General features: G+C 46.1%; 1 protein-coding gene and 1 long non-coding RNA gene across 8 annotated transcripts in view; both read right to left on the reverse strand.

Annotated features, from left to right (window-relative positions):
• Positions 1–17,005, reverse strand: part of FLVCR2 (FLVCR choline and putative heme transporter 2) — a 46,948-nt gene extending 29,943 nt beyond the window's left edge. For 3 of the 6 annotated variants that reach the window (XM_073242112.1, XM_073242111.1, XM_073242110.1), the window contains exon 1: positions 15,620–17,002. In XM_073242112.1, coding sequence (XP_073098213.1) covers positions 15,620–16,330 — 711 coding nt within the window. In that variant the 5' untranslated portion in view covers positions 16,331–17,002. Of the gene's footprint in view, positions 1–11,458; positions 11,734–15,619 lie in introns of those variants that run through there. The other 3 variants (XM_073242113.1, XM_017666588.3, XM_073242114.1) reach the window with 3 other exon arrangements.
• A 355-nt stretch (positions 17,006–17,360) lies between these two features.
• Positions 17,361–22,029, reverse strand: LOC140850720 (uncharacterized). 2 transcript variants are annotated; one of them, XR_012133750.1, is made up of 3 exons: positions 21,920–22,029; positions 20,197–20,285; positions 17,361–17,497 (listed from the first exon to the last, which is right to left on the reverse strand). It is a non-coding gene; the product is annotated as an uncharacterized lncRNA (long non-coding RNA). The 2 variants fall into 2 exon arrangements; XR_012133751.1 differs by lacking the exon at positions 17,361–17,497 and adding an exon at positions 19,228–19,721.
• Between the last annotated feature and the right edge of the window lie 190 nt (positions 22,030–22,219).

The raw sequence follows: 22,219 nt of genomic DNA on the forward strand, positions 1-22,219 counted from the left end.
CTACACTCAGCATTTAGTGAACATCTGCTGATGTTAAGCACCAAACTAAAAAGTAAGGGAAGAGGCAAGAGATGCAGAACAAAGAGCTCACATCACCAAGCTTAAAAGCTATCTAATATACCTTGATCTTGACCTACAGTCTTGGTGCTGGGTTTCCTCCTCATCTTTGTGAGGTGCAAGGTAGCCGAAGAGCAGAAGTACTCTAGGCTGTAAACAGAGAAGACGCTAAGTTTAGGGGAGGGGTCTATGTTTTACAGGAAATTTGTTTTATCATTATTAAAAATAAAGGATGCTGATAAAAAACTTTTTTAACTGACCCTTATAGTTGTGCCTGCTTTTGGTCATCAGCACAGGAGGCTTTTGGTACACACACCCCTCATTTTAAGCGTTGAGGTTCCTCTTGAAATTGTCCTCGTGGTGGCATCTGCAGAGGGTCACTCTAGGTCTACATGAGGGTGGATGTGAAGCCTCCTCTGCTCCCCCTTTCACCAGGAGCCTGAGTCACTGCTGGCTTCAGCACCCAAGGTCCCTCTGCACACAGTGCAGATGGCCAGTGACCACAGGCTCACAGAACTTCCAATGACTCAACTGGGAGAGAGGAAAAACGAGGAGGCATCTTTCGAAGAATCAAGCCAGCCAAGGTGGCAGACTGCAGGCCTCACTTTCTCTAAGTTTTTCACATTTGCAGTAGGCAACATGCAAAGCTCCATTCAAATGCTTTGGCACATCCCACCAACTGTCCCAGACGCCAGCACACGGACACCAGCACAGAGCCGCCAACAGATGGACCCTACTGTGCTGGGTCCTGTGTGCTGCTGCCGTGCTCAACGTCACCACTCCCTGCCTTCTGACCTACAGCAGCCCAAAGCAGAAGCAGCCTGTCTCCTCTGCCTGACATGTCACATGCCACCATTCCTAAAAGTAGCGATGTGGCAATAAATTCATGTGGCAATAAATATTCCTAATCCTCCTGAGTTTTCTTCTAAGTCTGGCCGGACTGTCTTGGCAACAGCCCTCCCCTTCCGATTTTCAGAAGTGAAACTCAGACCCAGATTATTATTCATGGGCAGGTCCTGGAAGAGTTGCACTTAATGGGCTGCCATGAGCAAGACCCAGTTCCTCTTACATTAGAGCTTCCAGAAACAGATAGGGTGGGTCCTGTGTAGGCTTTTCCTAAGAAGCCAACTTCTTAAGCTACCTAAACCTGTCTCATGAATCCAGAGAGAAATCTGGGAAGAAAAGAAAATCTAAACCTTTCATCAGGAAAACTATTAGGTACCTATTCTAACACCACCCCAAGATAGCAGCACCATCAGATCTGGCCGTGGCATTTAGGGAGTTACACAGGGACCTACTTACACAAAAACATCTCCCAATATCCTGCTCTGAAATCACCTGTCCTCCTACTTGGCCTGACATTTCCAGCATTAGTTACTCCATCAGCGACAGCCTTACAGTCTAATCTCTCCTCTCTTAAATGTGAACTCAAACACCCTTTCTTTCCCATTCACTGCTTCATCCTTGGTGCTCAGAATGATGCTCAGCACAGAATACGGGTTCAATAACTATTTGTTCAATAAATAAATAAAGGCTGTGTTGCATTAAAAAAAAAATCAAAGCTCCAAGAGCCGACTGTAAAGGGAAGCTTGCTGAGCCCCATAAATGGAGGGTGTGGCCACCAATCCCAGGTTTTACTTCATGAGATGGACAGGCCAAAAGGATGTGAGCCTTCATTCACTGGCTCTCATTTGTTACGTTACTGGGAGATATAGGGAGGCTGGCTGGAGGGGATGCAACCCAGGACAAAGCATTCAGAAAGAGACAAAAGACTGGATGGCCAGGGGCCTGTATGGGTTATTTTCAAGAGACAGAGAACTGGCCCAGAGTGGTCATGGTTCTAGTGAGGTCATGGAATTTGTGGAGTAGCAGGAGCACACAGGGCTAGCCATTCCTGGGGCAGAGAATGGGGTACCCTCTTTCTTGAGGAGAGATAGGAGTCCTATAGAGAGAAAATGCAACATCTACTGTCCAAGCACTGCTAGTTCCCATTTGTTTCCATTGATCACTGCTACCTGCTAAATGTAAGGGGCCTGGAAAAAAAGTGGCAGGCCAGGACCACCAGGCCCTTAGAAAACTTTTCACTCCCAGGCCCTATCTCCTGATGGCAGGGACTAAATAATTTCTGTGCTGAGCCACCATCACTATTTTCCTACCTTAAAGAGAGGAGCCACCCGAGACATATATTGACCAAAAAGCTGCTTTGTGACAACAGTTGACAAAAGGCCTTTGTTGGAGTCAAAAGGAATCAGAATGTTCTACAGGACTCTTGCAGCAGCCGAAGAGCTCAGCTCCAAAGGATCCAATCAGTGGGGATGCTCAGGAACCCGAAGCTCTGGGAAAGGCTCCTACAGCCAAATGACCAGACCTTATTCTGAAACAAAGAGTTGACTCTAATGTCAAGAATGTTGAGCCCATAAACAGAGGGTGTGGCCCCTATCCAAGTGCAATCCAAGGTTGCACTTCACTAGGTAGGACATGATTAGGTACAGGGAGGCAAGCCCTTTTATTCTCCAACTGTCATAGGGCAAGTCCAGTCTTTTTTTTTTTATTTAAAGGCACTTAAAAGTCAACATTTGCACAAATATTTGACCATTTCCAAGCATCTGTACATCCATCATATAATCTGAGCCGCTGGACAATCCAGTGAGGTGAACAACAGGTCCCTGAAGAACAAGTGAGGCAACATGCCTCTGAAGGGTTGTTTTCTCCACTTCATAACTGAGTTTAGGCAAGTCACAGAGGTAAGCAGCAGTGAGGTAAACACTGGGACTTCAGATGTCCCCATTCCCAGCCCTGCTCTCTTCCCACAGAACCTTGCTGAGCCACCACAAGACGCCAAGAGCTGTGTGTCCCTGGAAGACATGGTCCGAGCCTCAAAGCGATCCAGGGTTAGATGTAATCACCTGCAATGGGGTTTGTTTTATAACTGAGGAATGTGCTTGGGCCATCCTAAAATGGATGACATTTATGCCACACCTATTATCAAAGTTCTTTCTGGACAATGAGTCAGAAAGCATTCCAGTGAGGGAAGGGTATGTCAATGTCTCCTCCAGTCTGTCCCTCCGAACAGACTGCCTGCCAATTATCTGGGCTCTGAAAACACAACCTCCCTTCCCCCCACCACATCCTGGAGAGAACCAAGCATTAGCAAGGAGGACTGTTCTTACTCCTTTATAAATAAAGCAAGGGGCTGTCGAGATGCCTGTCTCAAGGCCACACAGCAGGCCAGAGACCAAGATGATCTCTTAGTGACAGGAAAGTGACACTCAGGTCAAGGGAGGCTAATGAGGGGTTGGAGAAGAAGTGGTTCCAGAGAAAAAGAGAGCCCTGATCTCCCCAGGCCCCACCCCCAGCTCAGCCTGCCCTGAAGAGGGAGGGGCTTTACCACCTGCCACTCTCCCTGAGGACCTGCTTGCTGCAGGGCTTTAGGAATTGAGGACTAGGTGGAGGGGATTTTCTCAGGGTCCCCAGTTACATATAAAAGGTAAGAAAGATCAGTGAGAGGGCTGGGTCAAGGTGCATTATTCTCCCACCTCCTAGGGCCATGGCTAACATGTTACTAAGTGTTCTGGAGTCTTCCTTCAGCAATGAGCAGATAATGCCCCAAAGATAAAATGTAAAACCAGTCATCCATTTTCCACCCACATGCTCTCGGTCCCTACTGCATACTGGGCATGGTCTTCTGGCCTGTGTACTCTGAACAAGGTCTTGCAGGAGCTGACATCTAGCTAGAAGGGTGGTGACATTGAACCCAACCTAATTCACCAGCAGAGAGAGTGGACAGGCAGGTCTGATGAAGTTCCCAGCACCTGACATGGGGAGGAGGATCTGCCAGCAAAAATTCGTGAGGTAGAAGCTAAGATGAAAGAAAGTAGCCGTAATCTAGAGATATCAGAGAGTGCTGGGGAACCGAAGCTTGGTAGGGAAGGGGAAGAACTTCCCAGCTATGGATTCAGTCCATGTTTATGGAGCGCTTATTCGGTTCCCGGAGCTTTCACTTGCACACTGCCTTATTTAATCTGAGTGGCAGCCCTGTGACACAAGCTTTCTTGTTACAGATAATACAGCTGATGCTCACAGAAAGCAGCTGTCCTGCTGGAGGCCCCAAACACAGCTGCTAGTGGAGCTGATACTAGGCTCCGTGGCTTCTGCACCAGGAGCTCTCACACTTGCTCAGGCATTGGAATCCCTGGCAGAGAGTCAAAAACATAGATTCCTGAGCCCCACCCCAGACTGGCTAATTCCTCCAGTCTGCCCTGGTGCCCAGGGATCTGCATTTTTAACAAACATCCAAGCTGGTTCTGGGCTTCATGGACCACACTTACAAACAATTGATCTCCACTGCTTCAAGGAAAGAAATCAAAAGATAATTCTCAGCTGCTGGCTTCCCTAGGTGTCCTAGGCAGGGTTGATGGGAGAAAGGTGTGTGCTCCTGCCTAGCTCCTAGGTAGAGAAGAAATGGTCCACTGAGTGAGCTCACTGACTGGTTCCACAAACATGTCCAGCACCAACAAGAAGCCCAGACCAAAGGTCTGGGGAAATACAGATTGCTTAATGCGCAGCCACCACCTCAACAAACAACCCATCGGCAGGGGCCCTGCTGTAGCCTGATTCCCGGCGCTCACTTCCTACATATCTAAGCGGAGATGGACATAGGAAATAGCCTTGTGCAGACGGCTGCCTCCAGAGCCACTAAAGGAGATGCCAACACGGTGATTTGGGGCAGACATTAGGAATTTCCAGAAGAGAGAAGGGAAAAAAGGAGAAAAAACACCTCCCAAACCTGCTCCAGCTTCTGTGCCCTGCTTTCTGGAGCCAGCAATGCTGTCCAATCAGAGGTGGAGTCTCTGAAAGGGGCTGGTGTTCGTCTGTGCTCTAGAACAGCGATCAGCTGGGAGCCCAAGCAAACACTGCTCCATCGTGAGGCCTGGGACACACTGTCTAATCCCAGGAAGTTGGTAACCAGGAGGAGCCCAGCCCTGCCTCCCTTCTCCCCTGCTGTAAACCCCGGGGGCTATCTGGCCTCATACTGGAGCAGGGCCTCCTTCTGAATTGTGTGCGGGTCAGAGGCTGAGCTCAAGGTTTTACACAGCATAAAAAAGGGAATATGACTGTAATAAGGTTAGGAAGCAGAAGATTCTGGGTGGGCTTCCAGAGTCTACAGGATGCCCTCCCACCTCTGAATAACTCAGCAAAGAAAATGCCCTTAGTTCTGCAGAATCAAGAGAAGGGAGCTGCTAGATTAAGTTTGGGAATGGTGCTAGACAGAAGTCAATAGAAAGAACGTAAAGAGGAAACATCAGCTTTCACCTTAAGCCCCTGGTTTTTGTCATCCCTGACAGGGTTCCAACAGTTCTTCTGCAATCCACACGGAGCTGTTTGATGTTGAGGGTTGGGGGGAGTCAAAGTCAAGGAAAGGACATCCTGTTAACAGCATTGCTGGAAAAAGATCAAGAACCAGGCAGTGAAAAACAGCTGTGTCCTCCTGATAAGCCTGGGCACCCCCCAACTGCCCCACCTTCAGTAAGATCCGATGTGCGGTGGGGGTGGGGGCTGGCCCAGTGTCGTGTCATTCTAGACCCCAAAGTCTTCATCACAGACAACGGAGCTCATCACCACACGCTGGAAAAATAACAGCAACTCCCAGCACCTGCGCGGCTGTTGGTTTCAGTAGCTCTCAGGAGGGACAAGTCCCTCTCAGGATGCTACCTGGAATATTCCTGAAATGGCCCACCTTCACCTAGTCCCTCAACCCCTGGCCACTTCACTCATGACTATGACCCCCTCAGAGAAGCTACTTGCTCAGCACTACACTCATTCTGCCGGTGACGTCCTCCCACATGCTGTGACACGAGTGCCCTGGGCACATAGATCCTTAGGCCTGCCACGTGATGGTACCATGAGCGTCTAAGTGCTGGCCTCTCCTTCTAGATCAGGAGCCCCCTTGAAGACAGAAGCCAGTTACCTGTATTGATAGTACTGATAGCATGTGTTCTTCATTTAGCACTTCTTATCTGATAAACTCTGCTAGTTAAATGCCCTCCACTCATTGTCTCATTTAATTCTCTCCTTTGCCTTCCATAGTAGCCAATATTATCTTCATCTTACAAAAGGCAAACTTAGAAAAGTCAAGGGACTTGTCCAAGGGTAACAGCAGAGCTAAAGATGGTGTTCTCAACCACCCTGGGTCTGGCCAGTTCAAGGCACACACTAAGGTCTTATTAGCTCTTTCTGTTGAAGAAATAAGATTAAGTAATGTCAGGAAGATAACCCAGGCATGACAGTCCCTTCCTCCAGCCACCTGGGCTCCCTAACTAAGTGGTCACCTTAATTCCTTTCAGGAAATGAAAACCTGCTTATTAATTTGTCCATCCATTTGTAAGCACCTTCTCTAAGATACATGAGAGATGTTATTAACCAAGGTTCTAGTCCTCTGACACGTTTCCCACTTAGTGGGAAAAGGAAAGAGAAGAGATGAGGAAGGGGGAAACAAACCCCCAGAAAACAGAGGCCACTGTGGGAGTGAACTCAGCAAGCGCACGGGCAGCCCAGGGATGAGCTCCTCAGAACTTAAGGGGCTGAGATGATGGCAGGAGGCAAGAAGCCAGAAGGGGACACCTCATAAGCAGTGGTTTTTGTTTTTATTTTTTATTGGGGGTGGTAGTAAAATGTACCATTTTAACCATTTTTAACTGTACGGTTCAGTGGCATTAAGCATTCACATTATTGTGCAACCATCCCATCCATCTCCAGCATTTTTTTCATCTTCCAAACTGAAACTCTGTACCTATTTCCAGAAAACAAAATTCAAGCAAATAAATCTGAAGATCTAATTGGCTTTATTAAGCAATGGGTATTTCTTAATAAATGAACAGGTGGTTTTGCCCTAGCAAGCTTAGAGATGCTCTGATAAGTAGTACAAAATAGGTTTTTATAGGAAGGAGGGTGGGGCAAGAAGTGATCAGCAAAGAAAAAATTAGGGGTTGCTTCACATAAGGTGGCCCTCCCTTGGGAGGAAGAGTGGGGGTCTTATCAGATCACCTCACTAGTGATCAGGAAATTCCAGACTGATTGGTTTAAAATTCTACTCCTAGGAGAGGCTGCAACTGTAATTAGGTTGAGCCTTTAACCCTGTTTGATGACCTGGCCTAGGCAGATGTCACCCCATGTTCGGTCTGCCGTTTTTCTTTTTAACACCATTAAACACTAAGTCTCCATTCCCTCTTCCCCCAGCCCCTGGCAACCAGTCTACTTTCTGTCTCTGTGGCTTTGACTCTCTAGGTACCGGTGGTATAATGCAAATGTATTTGGTCTTTGTCCCCAGTTCCTCACACAGAGCTCTAAAAGCCTTTAGAATTTCCTGAGCGATAGGAGTGCTTTTTGTCAAACATAAGGAGCCCCTTTCCATCACACGTGAGCTGATGCTAATGACAGCGACTGAGGGTAGGGCCCCTAGAAAACCTCAGGATTGAGCTGGTCTCCAGAAGACCGAGTAGTTAGAGTTTGAGAACTTTCAGCCCCAACCCTGCACCCCCACCGTGGAGTGGAGCTGGCAATTGAGCTCTACAAAATCTCTTGAACAAGGAAATCTGGTGAGCTTTTCCAGGGGTGAACACACCACACCACAGTGCTGGAAAAGTAGTATGCCCGGAGAATCTTGCATCTCTTCCATTTGGCTGTTCCTGAGTTGTATCCTTTGTAATAAAACCAGTAAGTAAATACGTTACTTATTTCACCAGTAAGTAAACAAGTAAAGCATTTATCTGAGTTTTGTGAGCCATTCTAGCAAATTATAGAACCTGAATACAGGTGGTGGGAACCCCCAAGTTACAGCCAGTAAGACAGAAGTATGGGTGGCCCCCAGGACTTGGAAATGGCATCTTAAGTTGATGCAGTCTTACAGAACTGAGACCTTAATTAGTGGGGTCTGCACGTACTCCAGGTAGTAAGTGTCAGAACTGAACTGTAGAACACCCAGTTGGTATTAGGGAACTGGAGAGTTGGTTGGTGTCAGAAAGACTTATACAGTATCTATCCTTTTGTAGCTACCTTATTTAATTTAGTATGTCTCCAAGATTCATCCACGTGTGACATGTGTCAGAATTTCCTTTCTTTTTAAGGCTGAATAATATTCCAGTCTGTGTATGTGTCTGTGTGTATATATATATATATATATATATATATATATATATATACACATACACATTTTGTTTATCCATTTATTCATCTATGGATACTTCAGCTGCTTTCCCCCTTTTGGCTATTGTAAATAATACTGTTATAAATGTAGCTGTACAAATATTTGTTCAAGTTTCTGCTTTCAATTATTTGGGGGTATATACCAAATGCAGAATTACTGGATCATATGGAATAATATTTTTAATTTTTGGAGGAACTGCCATACTGTTTTCCACATGACTGTACTATTTACATTCCCATCAGCAATGCATAAGGGTTCCAGTTTCTCCACATCCTTGCCAACACTTGTTCCTTTTTTTTTGTTTTAATAGCCATCCTAAAGTATTAAGTGGTATCACATTATGGTTTTGATTTCATATCCTTCATGATTAGTGATGTTGAGCATATTTAATGTGCCTGTTGGCCATCTGTATATCTTCTTTGGAAAAATGTCTATTCAGGTCCTTTGCTCATTTTTAAATTGGGTTGCCTTTTTTGTTGTTCAACTGTAGGATGTTCTTTATATATTTTGGATATTAACTCCTTATCAGATATTTGATTGGCAAATATTTTCTCCCATTCTATGGGTTGCCTTTACACTCTATTAATAGTTTCCTCTGATGCTCAGAAGTTTTAAGTTTTGATGTAGTTCAAATTATCTTTCTTTTTGTTGCCCATTCTTTTAGTATCACATCCAAGGAATTGCTGTCATTGCCAAATCCAGTATCATGAAGCTTTTCCCCCATTTTCTTCTAAGAGTTTTTATAGTTTTACCATCACCGTTTTGGAAAGACTGGTGGTAATGATGTATACATGTAGGTTTGTCAAATGTAATAAATAAACCACTCTGGTAGGGGATGTCGATAATGGGAGAGGCTGTGCATAGCGGGGACGGGGGGGGGGGGAGTGTATGGAGAATCTCTGTACCATTCACTTAACTTTGCTGTGAACCTAAAACTGCTATTAAAAAAGTCATTTTTTTTAAGCTGTCCTTTATCTGCTGAGTGGTCCTTGCACCCATATTGAAAATGATTTGACCATCTAGGTGAAGATTTATTTCTACTCCTATTCTATTTCTATATGTTGTCTATATGTTCAATTCCATAATGTCCCCATTACTATTGTTTTGTTATTAGTTTTGAAATCAAGAAATGTGAAACTTCCCACTTCATTGTTATTTTCCAAGATTGTTTGGCTGTTCAATGTCCCTTAAACTTTCACATGAATTTTAGGATAGATTTTTCTATTTCTAAGAAGAAAAAGTCACTGGGATTTTGATAGGGATTGCCTTCTATCTGTACATGCCTTTGGATAGTATAGACATCTTAAGTCTTCCAATCCATAACAGAGGATTTTTTCATTTATTTATTATTTCTTCAATTTCAGCAACATTTTGTGATTTTCAGTGTACAAGTCTTTCACCTCCTTGATAAAATTTATTCATACTTATTTTTTTGTGATACTACTGTAAATATAATTATTTTCTGTCCTTTTTGGATTATTCATTGTTGATGTACAGAAATACAATCGGGTTAAAAATATTGCAAATCTATAAAGAATATTTTAGCCAGTGTCTAGTTTACTTAATGATTCTAGTTTACTTCATCCTTCAAGCAAGTATCGGGAGCTTCCTGGCCCACCATCTTGCTTATGTCACCCTCCAGGGCCTAAGGCTTATTTCCCAAGCAGGGTATTTTCAAGAAGAGAATTAAGGAGCTGGACCAGTCAGAGTGGACAGACAAGGCTGGGAGGGAACAGCAGACAGGGTGCACAGGAATGGCAAGGGTGTCCTTGAACGCTAAACTTAAGGCTTAGACTTCATGCCATGGAATTTTCAAGCCCTTGTAACAATGCCTGCCAAGATAACAAAGCCAAGAGAGAAGTCAGGGCAGACCCAGTCAAGTCTCCTCCAGTGCACTGAATTGAACATCAATGAAACAAAAGGATTAGGAGCATCTGCAATGGTTCTATCTCACCTTCCATCAGGGCCTGATACATATTTTCAGAACCTTAAGGGAATCAGAATTATGAACCTCACCCTCAGCCCAGCCTCTCCCTTCTTCTGAAGTGTGAGTGGCTGAGCTGCCGGCTGATTCCTCCTGGACACCAGACTGAGCATACGGCAAACACACAACAGATCAGCCCCACCAAGAACACGGCTTCAAACAGGAGGATGCCTTCCCAAGCATGCTGGGCCTCTCCTAATGATTTCAAAAAGTGCTGAGCACTAGCCCAGAGAGTTCAGTCCAGGAAGTCACCTGGGGCCCAGGCATTTGCGTTTTTGCCTACCCCACGGGTGAGGGAATGATCACCATTATCAGGAGGCACTCTTCCAGTTTCCACCTGCCCACATCCTTGGTGAGGACTTCCAACAGAGAAAGCAGAACTGGAATTCACTTCCACATAACCTTCCCATCTCATTCTAGAAGTTTTGTCTGACCCCCAGGTTCAAAATATAGTATTTAATAATAATAATAGTAACCCTTTTGAATTACCTATCAGCATTTTAAAAACAGATCTCACAACCCAGACACAGAAGACAAATATTGCAAGAGTCCACTTATATGAAGTACCTAGAATACATAAGTTCATAGAGACAGAAAATAGAATACTAGGTTACTAGGTTTCTGGTAGGTTTAGTAGGGCCTAGAGGAGGGAAAAGTTGTTATTTAATGGGCACAGAGTTTTTGGGGATGAGAAAAAAGCTCTGGGTATGAAAAGTGGTAATGCTTACATAACAGCCACTGTGAAAGAAAGCACTTAATGCCACTGAATCATACCCTTATGAACAGTCAAAATCATAATTTTATGTTATATCTGTTTTACCATAATAAAAAATTTACATAAAAATCTGGATTTCTGGTTTCTCTTTAAAGAAGAAAATCTGACAACGCTGGGCCATGCCTTGTCCATCAACTATCTGCAGGAGCTGAAGCAGCTGCTGCCTTTGGATGGGACATTTGCTGTGACCTCACCACACTCCAGGGTCACTTTTACTATGTCACACTTATATGACCTGGCTGGCCCCCGGGAGCACTTGACGGTATGGTCCCAGCACTGCCCATCTCATTTCATTCACCACTAGCCTTGCCCTGTCCTCCCTGCCCTGCCAATTCCTATCTCCCAGTACATAAGAGGAGGCCAGAAAGCAGTCAGCCATGTGGGCAGGCACTTTGCTTTAAGTAACACCAACAATCACTGGAAGAGAACAAGAGCTTACCTTCCCCTCCTTCAGCTTCACTCGCCTTGAAAGGCTGCTGACATTAGAAGATCCAGGATAAGCCTGGGCATGAACATCATTTTGGAACTGAACTAGGCTGACCACCCACACCATGAGCCTGACTCCTGAACCAGCCTCGGAAACCTGCCCTCTCGGGGTGTTACCACCACATGATCAGTCAGTCCAGCAGATCCAACTTCCTTAGGGCTGGACTCAGTTTCCTGGAGCCCACCTTTATTGGCTAGAATCTGATTTCTAAATGCTTCAAATCCGATATGGTTCCAGGCGTGCTACCCCAACATATGGCACCTTGGCACATTGAATATTTTAAGCTGAAGAAGTCTGAGAACATGGCAGAAGCAGTAAGGTCCCTCTGAGCTCTTCCTCCTCCTCCTCCTTCCCTGAAACAGGCCTGAAAGCCCTCCCGTGAGGGGTGTTCTCCCTATGCCTGGAGAAGAGGTGACACTCACCTCTTGAGACAAAGGGAAGTCACGAAGAATTCTACCTAACAAACAGGCCTTGTTCGGTTTCCAGGTGCCTAGTTACCTCATGCTACTTAACCGGTCATACTCCTCCCGCTCTCACCCTCCATCAGACTAGCACGGAAGTACACAGGTGTCTGTTCCTTCATTCCCTTATGAAGGCTCTCATGTCACATGCAATTACATTAAATAAGGTTGGGTGATATTCTCCTTTTAATCAGTCTCTGTCAGGTTCATTGTTAGGCCCAACCAGGTACCCTAAGAGGGTTGAGGAAAACTTTTTCCTCCTCTACAAATAGCATCATTGTTCTAGACCTGTACTGTCCTACCTAGCTATTGAACATATCCCATCATGGCTGGGGAAAAATGGCTAGGCTCTAAAGACAAAATACATGCCGATTTCCAAAGACTCGGTGTGAAAAAGGTCAGTAATTTTATTATATTAATTACATGTCAAAATATCTTGGATACATTGAGTTAAACAAAATATAGTACTAAAACTAGTTTTCACCCATTCTCTTTACTTTTTTAAAATTTGTATGTTACCTATTTTTAATATGGCTACTAAAAAAATTTACATTTGTGGCTGACATTATATTTCTATTGGACAATCTTATTTTCAACAGCACAGCCAGCCTTGACTGTCACACAACTGATTCTGTATGGTTACTGTAGAGCAGTCCCCCTTATCTGTGTGGGATATGTTCCCAGACCCCCAGTGGATGCCTGCAACTGCTGACAGTACCAAACCCTACGCATACTGTGTCTTCTCCTACACATACATAGCTATGGTCAAGTTTAATTGATAAACTGGGCAAACAGACTAATAACAATGACTGATAATAAAATAGAACAATTATAACAATACACTGTAATAACAGTCATGTATACGTGGTCTCTATCTCTGAAAACATCACACGGTACTTATCTTACCGTACCCACCTTTCTTCCTGTTATGACGTCAGATAATAAATTGTCCAGGTGATTCAGGCCTGAAGTAGGGTGAATGACTAGGCATTGTGACGTAGCTTTAGGGCTACGAATGACCTGCCATTGGTACATCTGGACAACCATCTGCATACAGACTGAAGTTGACCTGACCACAGGTAACTGAAAGCGTGGGAAGAGAACCCGTGGATGAGGGGAAACTACTGTTTTTTCTTTACCTGGAAAAGCAAACCGGTTCTCTCCTACCCTATTTCTGGATGGTGCTGTGCTATGCGCTCCTGAAGGGTCTTTGAGGAAGTCCCTTCCAGCCTCAGTGCTGGAGGCTCCTCCTTGGGGCTGGACTGACTCGGAGATCTCTTCCTGCAACCACATCAATCTTGCCCTGTGCCAGCAAGTATCACCAGGCTCTGTACAAGGCCTTCTTCCAAACCTCTGGGCGATAACAATGTGTCCACAACAGTCAAAAACCCTGCTGCCCATTTTCCCTGGAAACAATGGAACAAGTTGCTAAAAGAGGCCAGGCTGTTATCACCTGTGCAATTAACTGGCCAGAGTGAAAGGGAAGAGCCTCAGCTGCAATCTTAGACTCCTTCTCTCTCCTCCCAGCTCAGGAGTCCCTGGTTTCATCTTTGCAGAGACTGGAGCCCCACCTTCTTGTGCCTCTAGCTGTGCTAGGCTCAAAGAGACCGAATTAGCTCCTTGGCAGGTTACAGTGCAGCAGGTGGGGAGGCAATGATAATGTGTCCGGAACTTCAGAACAGAAGACAGGTGCTAGGCCTCCAATTCTGGGGAAAATCACAGGACACTTTATTACCAACAACAACCCTCAAGTTGCAGGTGCAAAATTTGAACCTCAGAACCTGCCTTCTTTTTTTGTAATAATACACACTTTATCTACATAAAGACTCATCATTGGCCTACTGACATGGGCTGAGGGAGTAAGTTGGGTTCAAATCCCCCTTAGACCACTCAACAGCAGTAAGACCCTGCATAAGGCTGTTTCATTTACCTGCATGTCAATTTCCTCCCTGTAACAATGGGGACAGTTCCACCTACCTCACAAAGTTGAAAAACTAAACAATGGATGTGCCTTGCACATAACAGGTGTTTGGAAGGTATTAGCTTCCTTCCCCTTCACTTTCCCCATAGAAATTATCAGGCGAAGAAGATACTAAAAATCTTGAGAACTGAAAATAAATCCTCTATATTCTGATCTGTTTTGTTTTTTTTAATCTGAATCTTAGTGCCTGGTATAATTGAACAATGGGTTTGGGATTGCGGTGACCTTGTCTGAATCCTGTTCTGCTGCTAATAGAGGAATTTAAACTCTGGAAGCTTGAAAGGTCCTGTCCTTCACCTGCCAGCTGTACCCTCCTGTAAAGGAAAAACCCAATTAATGCCAAACCCACCAACAAGGCTGCAATGAGGATGTTAAAACCCACAGTCACATCACCTTAGTGGTTATGGAGTGAGTAAATGTCACCCTCGATTCCTATTTTTCTAATTGCGGTAAACAAAAGATCCATCTTGTTTCCTCCCCCAGCCTCAAATCAATTCAATGTTCAGAATTCACACCCACAGGTGAAAGAAAACTGGGTAAAGGATTTTATTTGCCTGTCTGTGCGCTCAAGAAGGCCTTGCTCTTTTCCTTGATCACTCAACACCATAGTACCCAAGCAGCAGCACTTTCGGGCATGGGAAATTTTAACTCAAGTAACTTGCTGGTGGTGAGGATGAACAGAATGGACATGTGCCTTTAGAGAAGTTTTGGAAATTTCTGGCCCAAACGAGAAATGTCTAAGTGAATGGTTAAATTTTCTAAATGCAATGAAAAGGTAAGAGAAAACAGAACTATCAGAACTAAGGGTTACTGGTCATTTGTTAGACACATGGCCAGAACTGCATGTGCTTGGCAAGAACTGAGACCCGGAAGCGATGGTCCAGATAAAGAAGGACCCCCTGAGTATCTGCTTCAAATATTTGGGGAAGGCCAAAAGATTCATAACCTGTCTAACTTCCTGGGTCATAACCACATTGAGATGCAAAGAATTTGAGATTCTCTTTCCCAAAAGAAGGAAAGAGAAGGGATTAAGACATGGTTTCCAAAAAAGTTCCTAGGCTTTGGAAATTCAGAGCAAGATTTCTACTCTATCCTGCTGCACTTGGCTGTAAACCCCAGTGTTTGGCACAAGCATTGTTCCCACTGCCCTGGCTTCAGCTGTGTATATATGAAGGTAAGAACAGCGCCAACCACCCCCAGGGCACCACTCTGTGATTCTATGTACAGGAGATACTGAGCTCTAGGAAAGCTGGTTGGTCAGGCTAAAAACACCTGCCAGATTCTGATGACACTAGAAGAGTCTAAAACCAAGGGCTGCTCCTCCCTGAGAAAGAACAGCTTTCCTGAAGCCCAAAGTCTACACTGATGGTGTGAAAGGGTCAGGAATGAGATCATAAAAGAAGCCTATGTTCTAGAAGCATGCTTTCTGCTGGAGGAGAAACTGCCTGAGTAAGGTAAAGGTCCACTTCTTTTGTTATGCCTCTCTTCTCTTACACAGTCATCCAGTCACAATTGCTCACACGGTCAGTTGCATGGAGCCACAAGGTCACCCAGAGTCACAAGCACTGCTGAAGTCAGAAAATTACAGTCCCCACCCAGTTAGATACAGTAAGGCACAATGTAACACACTCAATCCCATTCCTCTGAACACCCACAAACTCCTCTACTCACCTGGTTGCCAAAGACAGCTATGGAGCAGGCTGTTGAAACCTCATTAGCCCCGAACCAAACAGAAGCAATGCGGGAAGGCATGCCCAGAATGAAGACCTGGGCCACAGAGCAGATGACCTGGCCCAGCACGGTGACCGGGAAGAGATGTGGCTTCAGGCTGCCCAACTTCACCCAGGCGCCCAGGCAGTTGAGAGCAGAGCCAGTGAGGGCGATGGTGCGCAGGCCAAATTTCTCCAGCAGCCAGGCCACGGGCAGGAGGAGAGGGATGTACGTCAGCATATAGCACATGGACAGCCAGTCAATGGCAAAGGCACTGACCCCGTAGAAGTGCTTGAAGATGTTATTAATGGAGCCATACTGGATCCACTGAAAAGCGTTGCACATGGAGTAGCAGCTGAACAGCAGGACCACCGCCCAACGGCGCTTGCTCACCTTGATTACGCTGAGGCTCTCAAGGCCCGAGCTCCTGGGGTGAGCCAAGCCACCGGACTGGGCTAAGGTATTGGCGTGGGCCGAACTGCTTGGGTGCGCAGAGATGCTGGGGCGGATCGAGAAGCCGAGGTGGGCTGAGTTGCTGGGATCGGCCGAGATGCTGAGCTGGGCCGAGACGCGTGGGTCCTCCGGAAGGGTGGACTCCTGTGCAGGGGTGCCATCGCTCTGCTGTTGGTTAGGATCTTCATTCGCCACGACCACAGCCTCTCCTGGAGCCATGGACAGTGACTGAGGACTCACACACTCTTAACGGGACAGTTGCCTCGGCTGCTGCCCGGGCACTTGTTCCGCCCGTCCCAGAATAAACGGTGACCCGAGCCTGGGTAAAAGCTGCAAGTGGAGCCCCTGCGCTCAACCGCGGGCTTCTGCTACCGCTTTTCCTTGGCGTCCCCTGCTCCCGACCGCCGTACCCCAGGCCGGCCGCAGACGCCTCAGCCGGTCTTGGCCGCCGGTGCCTTGAGCCCTCCCAGGACGATCAGGCTACGTTCAGTCCCTCGGTCCTGGAAACAGCTCGCTCCTTGCGCAGCCACTTCAACTGGACTCCTTTTGCTCTGGGTCCGGCTTCGGCCTCGCCCCCTGGGGCGCACGTGACCGCCCCGCCCCCGTCCAGCTCGGCCTCCCTGCCCCCACCCCCGCCCTTCGGCCTTCTAGAGCCGCGCTGGCCCGACGGCGCAGTTGTTTCGCCACAGCTTGCGGGGGTGCATTCCTTCCCTACGCCCCGGGCGCCATGGAAACCTCCCAGTTAACCCCCACCCCTGCACTGCCCCTCAAATTCATTTGCCTCGGCCTAGGGGTCCCGACAAGAAAATCCCCCCTGCACTTTCGAGGTAATCTTCTAAATAGAGTCTCCTCGCCGGCGGGCCGCATCCCCTGCGCTCGTGCACCGAAGCCTGGCGCCTCCAAAGTGCTCTGAGGAATCCAAGAGAGATTCTCGACTTTTTCCCACTTGGCTGGGTTCCCAGACCCTTGCTTAACTTTGCGTATGAAGAGAGATTTGTAGATTTTCCGGTCTGGTTGAGCTCCTGCAGTAAAGGGGAATTACAGAAAACTCGCTTTCCTCGTTGCTTTCCCTGCTGACGTGATCTGATCTTGGGGAACTAAGATGTGCACCTGGTCGGTAGGGGCTCTTCTTTCCTGATGGAACCCCGCTTGGCCTTCGGGCGAGGACCTGAGGGTGGAGCGAGAGAAGGAGTTCGGAACCTGCTGAGGCTCGCGGCGGTTGTGCGGTGAAATGCCCAGCACTGCGCGGGATCTGAGCGGGATCTGTAAGGGCTCTTTGCACCCACGTAGCCTTAGACTGCCATCTGCCGATCCCAGCCCACTCCGGTGGGTAGGAAGTTTGGCCTGTGGGGCAGAAGTGCCGGTTGGCTCTGATCCATTTCAGCCCTGGGGAGGGATAAGAGAACAGATTCTGGGTCCAACATTGGTTTAGCTACTCCTACGTGTGTAATGTATATTTAAAGTACTCCACCTCTCTGTGCCTTTCTTCATCTACAAAATAGGGATGATGAAATTGTACCCACCCTCACAGTGTTGTTTTGAGGCTCCAAAGAGTTAACACCTGAAAGCACTTTGCAAATTCCTGGCAGATGGTTAGAATTCCATGAGTGCCCGCTAGCCTAACAATTAAAAAGCTAATGTTCGTTGCATTGTGCTAAACATGTTTGCTGCCTTATCTCGTTTGAGCATCACTAGAATTCTGCAATGTAGTTACAGTTGGCTTGCCTGAATTTTATAGATCGGAAAATCAAGGCTCATTATAAATGAAGTACCTTCTTTTTTAAGGTCCCAGCTGACCGGAAGACATATACTTCTCAGGCAAATCTGTATTCATTCAAGCTACTGCTTAGCTATACAGGGGCAACCTGGGGACACCAGCATGGACATCCCCTGGGAGCTTGTTTCAAGAGCAGCAGCCCAGGCCCACCCTGGGACCTACAGACTTAGTGGCTGCGTTTTAGATCTCCAGGTGTTTCATTCCTTTGCATGTTAAAGTTTGAAAGCCATTGTTTTTCTTCTGTGTTCCTTTTTAATCTTCAGATCAAAAATGAAGAATTCAAAGCCGTGGGGCTGTGGTTCTCGACTTAGGTTGCACATTAGAATCCCACTGAAGGAATCATAACATTTCCAATGCCTCAGCCACACCCTTAATGATGATCCCTGAGAGTGGCCCTGGGCATCTGCATGTTCAAAGCTCCCTAGGTCATCTCAACATGTAGACAAGTTTGAGCACTTGTGGTAGGGTTAGAACTACTGATTCCCAAGAGAGGGAACACTGATTGGAAGCACCCACTTTTTGTCAGATATTATGGGGTCTTGGATTATAATGGAATGTTTGAAGAAGAAACTCATACCTATTATGAATTCATACACTAATTTAACATCCCCTGTTCTCAAAATTTCAACAGTGTTTCCCATCTGTCTTGCCAATGGGTTTCAGCCCTGGGCAAGTTCGCTATGGATCCAATGTGACCAAAGAAATTGACAGCAAAACTTTCTTGGGGTGAAAGGGTTATGCCCAACTTTATTTCCAGGTGGCAGGTCAGTCACTAAAATCCCATTCACTCTGAGCAAGTCTGGTCTCTACCCTTGCCTCTGGGTGCCTCTGTCTGCACAGGTGTCCTCTGGGCCTCTCTGCACAGTCGTCCCACACGGCCATCCTCTGGGACTCTGTCCTCGGTGCTGCCACTACTCCAGCCTCTGCTCTGCTCTCCTGCAGCCTTGCAGCCTTGCCACCCTGTCGCACCCAGAGCACTGGGCAGAGCTCTTTTTTATAGAGTCAACAACCATGTATTGCCCACAGGTGTGCAGTGAGCTAGTCAACCAGGGCCAGGTGAGAATCCTGGCCACAGGAACTCTCATTATATCCACACCGTCATTCTCCAGGGAGCACAAAACCTCCATTTGCTTGGAAGGTCTTCTGAGACCCCTCACAGTTTTTCTGATCATCATGGACCTTTGCCCAAACTCTTCATAGTATATTCTTAGCTTCATTTTACAGATATGGAAACTGAAGTCTGGAGAGTTGGAGTGTATTACTCAGTCTCACAGCTAATTAACACCAGAACAAGCCACAGCGAGATAGGTTTGCCAAGTTCCCTTTCACACAGCCTCTCCTTTGTGCTCCTCTGGGGTAACAAAGGCTTCAGTTTGGTGACAAATCTCAAGTGGTCCAACCTGGTATTCAAGTGATATTTGGGGTTGCTATTTGTGATGGAGCTAATGGGATCTGTTCTGAGCTCTGAATCCATAGGTTTAAGGGTTTAAAGGCCTCTTCTGCCATTATGAGCTTTGGGATATTGAGCAAGTTGCTTAACCTCTCTATCCTTCAGTTTCTGAATCTATAAAGTGAGGATTAAAAACATCTGCTTCATCATTTTGTGAATTAAACAAGATAATGTGTGTAAATTGTTTTCAATGATAATATTCTGGCAACCACCAGGATAGTGCTCTTAGATGATTCCCACCAGGGGGTGGACAACTATATAAATATTGGGTAGCTGTCACATAGAGAAAAGTATTTTGTATTCATCCACTGAAAAATCATTTATTGAACAGTTTACTGTGTGTTACGTCTATTGATGATATCTACAGGTATCTATAGGTACACCTTGAAGAGAAAGGAGATATACAGTTTAGGGATTGCTTCTGAAGAGGGGTCCTGGTTGCTGGTTTTATCCCAATCGACACCCGTCCCCCCCGCCCGCCGCCAGCATTGAACTCAAGCTTTCCTAGCCCCTGACAGAACGTAGCAAAGTCTGCCCCCTAGAGGCTAACGGCTATTCCAGGCAGTAAGAGCGGGACTATGTCAAAATGTCCCACCACCTCAACAGGGGCTGTAGATGTGGGAAGCATGGTGTTTGTTGCAAGCATAGAAAGGCTAAATTGCTAATGAAATAAATCATTTTGAGACCCTGGAGTAGTCCCTCTTTAAAAAAACCCGACAATTGGAATTTGTAAAAAATGTTATCCTTACAAATCTTAAATATAATTTATATGTGTGATTTTGCATACTCACCAATATCCTGTTTTCCCTATTTCCCACACTTGCCATACATTCCCAGCTCCTAAAGACTAGTGCATACCTTTGTGTGCCCCGAAGCATTTAGTAAGATAAGCTATACTGCACACACACTCAGTCTTGAACAGTACATCACCATAAAATTGCAGGAACCTGGACAAAGAGATCCAAAAGATGTTCAGAGGTTAAAACAGTTTTCACAAAACGTTTAAAAAAAAAACAGGTATAGAAGGTCATCAGAGTAGTTGTTAAACGTGGAAACCAGAAGTCAGTGGAATAATGGCTTCTGAAGGAAATCCGTTTCCTGCCTAAAATTCTGTATCCAAACAACTAAAAGAAAAACGTATGAGAAGAGAATCACATGTTTTCAGACATGCGAAGTTTCCAAAAAAAGAGTACTGCCTTGTCCTCTTTCTGGGGAAGCTACTGAAGGATGTCCTCCACCAAAACAAGAGGGGAAACCTAGAGTGTAAGATGTAAGACTGAAGGAACGGGGAGTCTGACACAGAAGACAGGCAACGGAAATCACCAAGATCATGATAAAGGAAAATACCAGTTATGTGCCAGGCATAGAAAGCAGCCTGTTCAGACTGAAGCTAGTCAAAAGACTCCAGGAAAGACATTTTAAAAAATGACACTAATATAATTGTGTTTGAAACTATTGAGAAGGGGTTTATACAATTAAGGGGGAATTTTTTACAATTAGAGGTTGGACTAACCCTGAAATATAAATAAAGCCAGGCGGGGAGAGGCAGTTATTAATTCTGGTAGAAAATAAAAAGCTACAGCAGAAAGGGCAAAAAAACAACCACCCATGGTTATGTTAAGTGACTCAGATGTGAATAACATGAACATAGTCATAGCAATGTGAAGACTGAAAGTTGATCTGACAAAATATGACATAACTATATTGGGAGGATGGGGGAGTGGGAAGTGGGCAGATGTGTATGGTAGCGAGGAGGGTGGGGTAAACAGGGCTAAACCTTGTTTGCCGTGTTGGAAAGTCAATAGATAATACCTAACAGGGACAAGATCAGGCAGCATCAATATACACAGGTTATTTAGAGCTTAATAAACTATTTGGAGATTAATACCAAGACACTCATCTAACCAAAGTTAGAAGCAGTTGCCTCAGCAGGAAAGAGTTCAGCAACTGATATTTTGATACAAGGCTATTTGGTTCTTTAAACTATGTATAACTTTGTTTTGTTTTGTTTTTAAAGCTCTTTAATTCTTAAATGGAATATAATTGAATGGAGCTCCAACTGGTTCACAAAGGCCCACACATGGTTTCTAGGGGTGTGGTCAATTCTGCTGTGAATTTTACTGTGGGTGCTAAAATGGGCTCCAGAGACTCCAAGCCTGGAACGTCGGGGTGCCTCTTCCATCGACCTGTGTCCTCCTAAGCTGTGCCAGGGTGTCACCTCAGAAAATTGGGTGTTTGGTCCGAGGGCCTGTTATCCACACCCTGGTCTTTCTTGACCCTTCTCTGACCTTCTTTTTGCTCCTAGTGACTTTTACACTGGCAGATTCTGTGAGGGTCTTACCCCTCTACTTACGACACAGCTTCTGTCCCATCATCTGAAGACACACCAAGGTCTGTTCTCTGGGATTCTTGCTGCCAGTGACTATGGCTGCCAGCTCCTAGCCAGCCCAACCCAAACCTTGAGAACTACTCAGAACCCTCCCCTCCCTCACTCTCAGCATCACTGGCTGCTTGTCTCCTTAGCATCTTCCTCCTCCCCTTTCCCATCAGTGTGCCCTGTTCAGCCTCTCATGGCTCTCACCTCGATCCTGCGGCCCCTCCACACTGACTCCTCCAGTTCACCACTGCGCTGCTTCCCAATTCTCTTCAGGCCTCTCTCCTGCCTTGCATCCTCCTGTTGCTGCCCCTAGCTTGCGGAAGGTTGGAAGGTTCACTCCTCTGTTTGGCACCCAAGGCCTTTGTGATGTCACTTTGGCCACACCCCCACCACTGCCTCTCCCTCCAGGCAGGCGAAAGCACCTGCAGCTCCCCACCAGCATTATGAACACATGCCTTGCATGTGCCATTCTTCACAGCACAGGTCAAGCACCACCTCCTCCAG

Source organism: Manis javanica, chromosome 8 (genome assembly GCF_040802235.1).
Source record: "Manis javanica isolate MJ-LG chromosome 8, MJ_LKY, whole genome shotgun sequence".
In the NCBI taxonomy this organism is placed as follows: domain Eukaryota; kingdom Metazoa; phylum Chordata; class Mammalia; order Pholidota; family Manidae; genus Manis; species Manis javanica.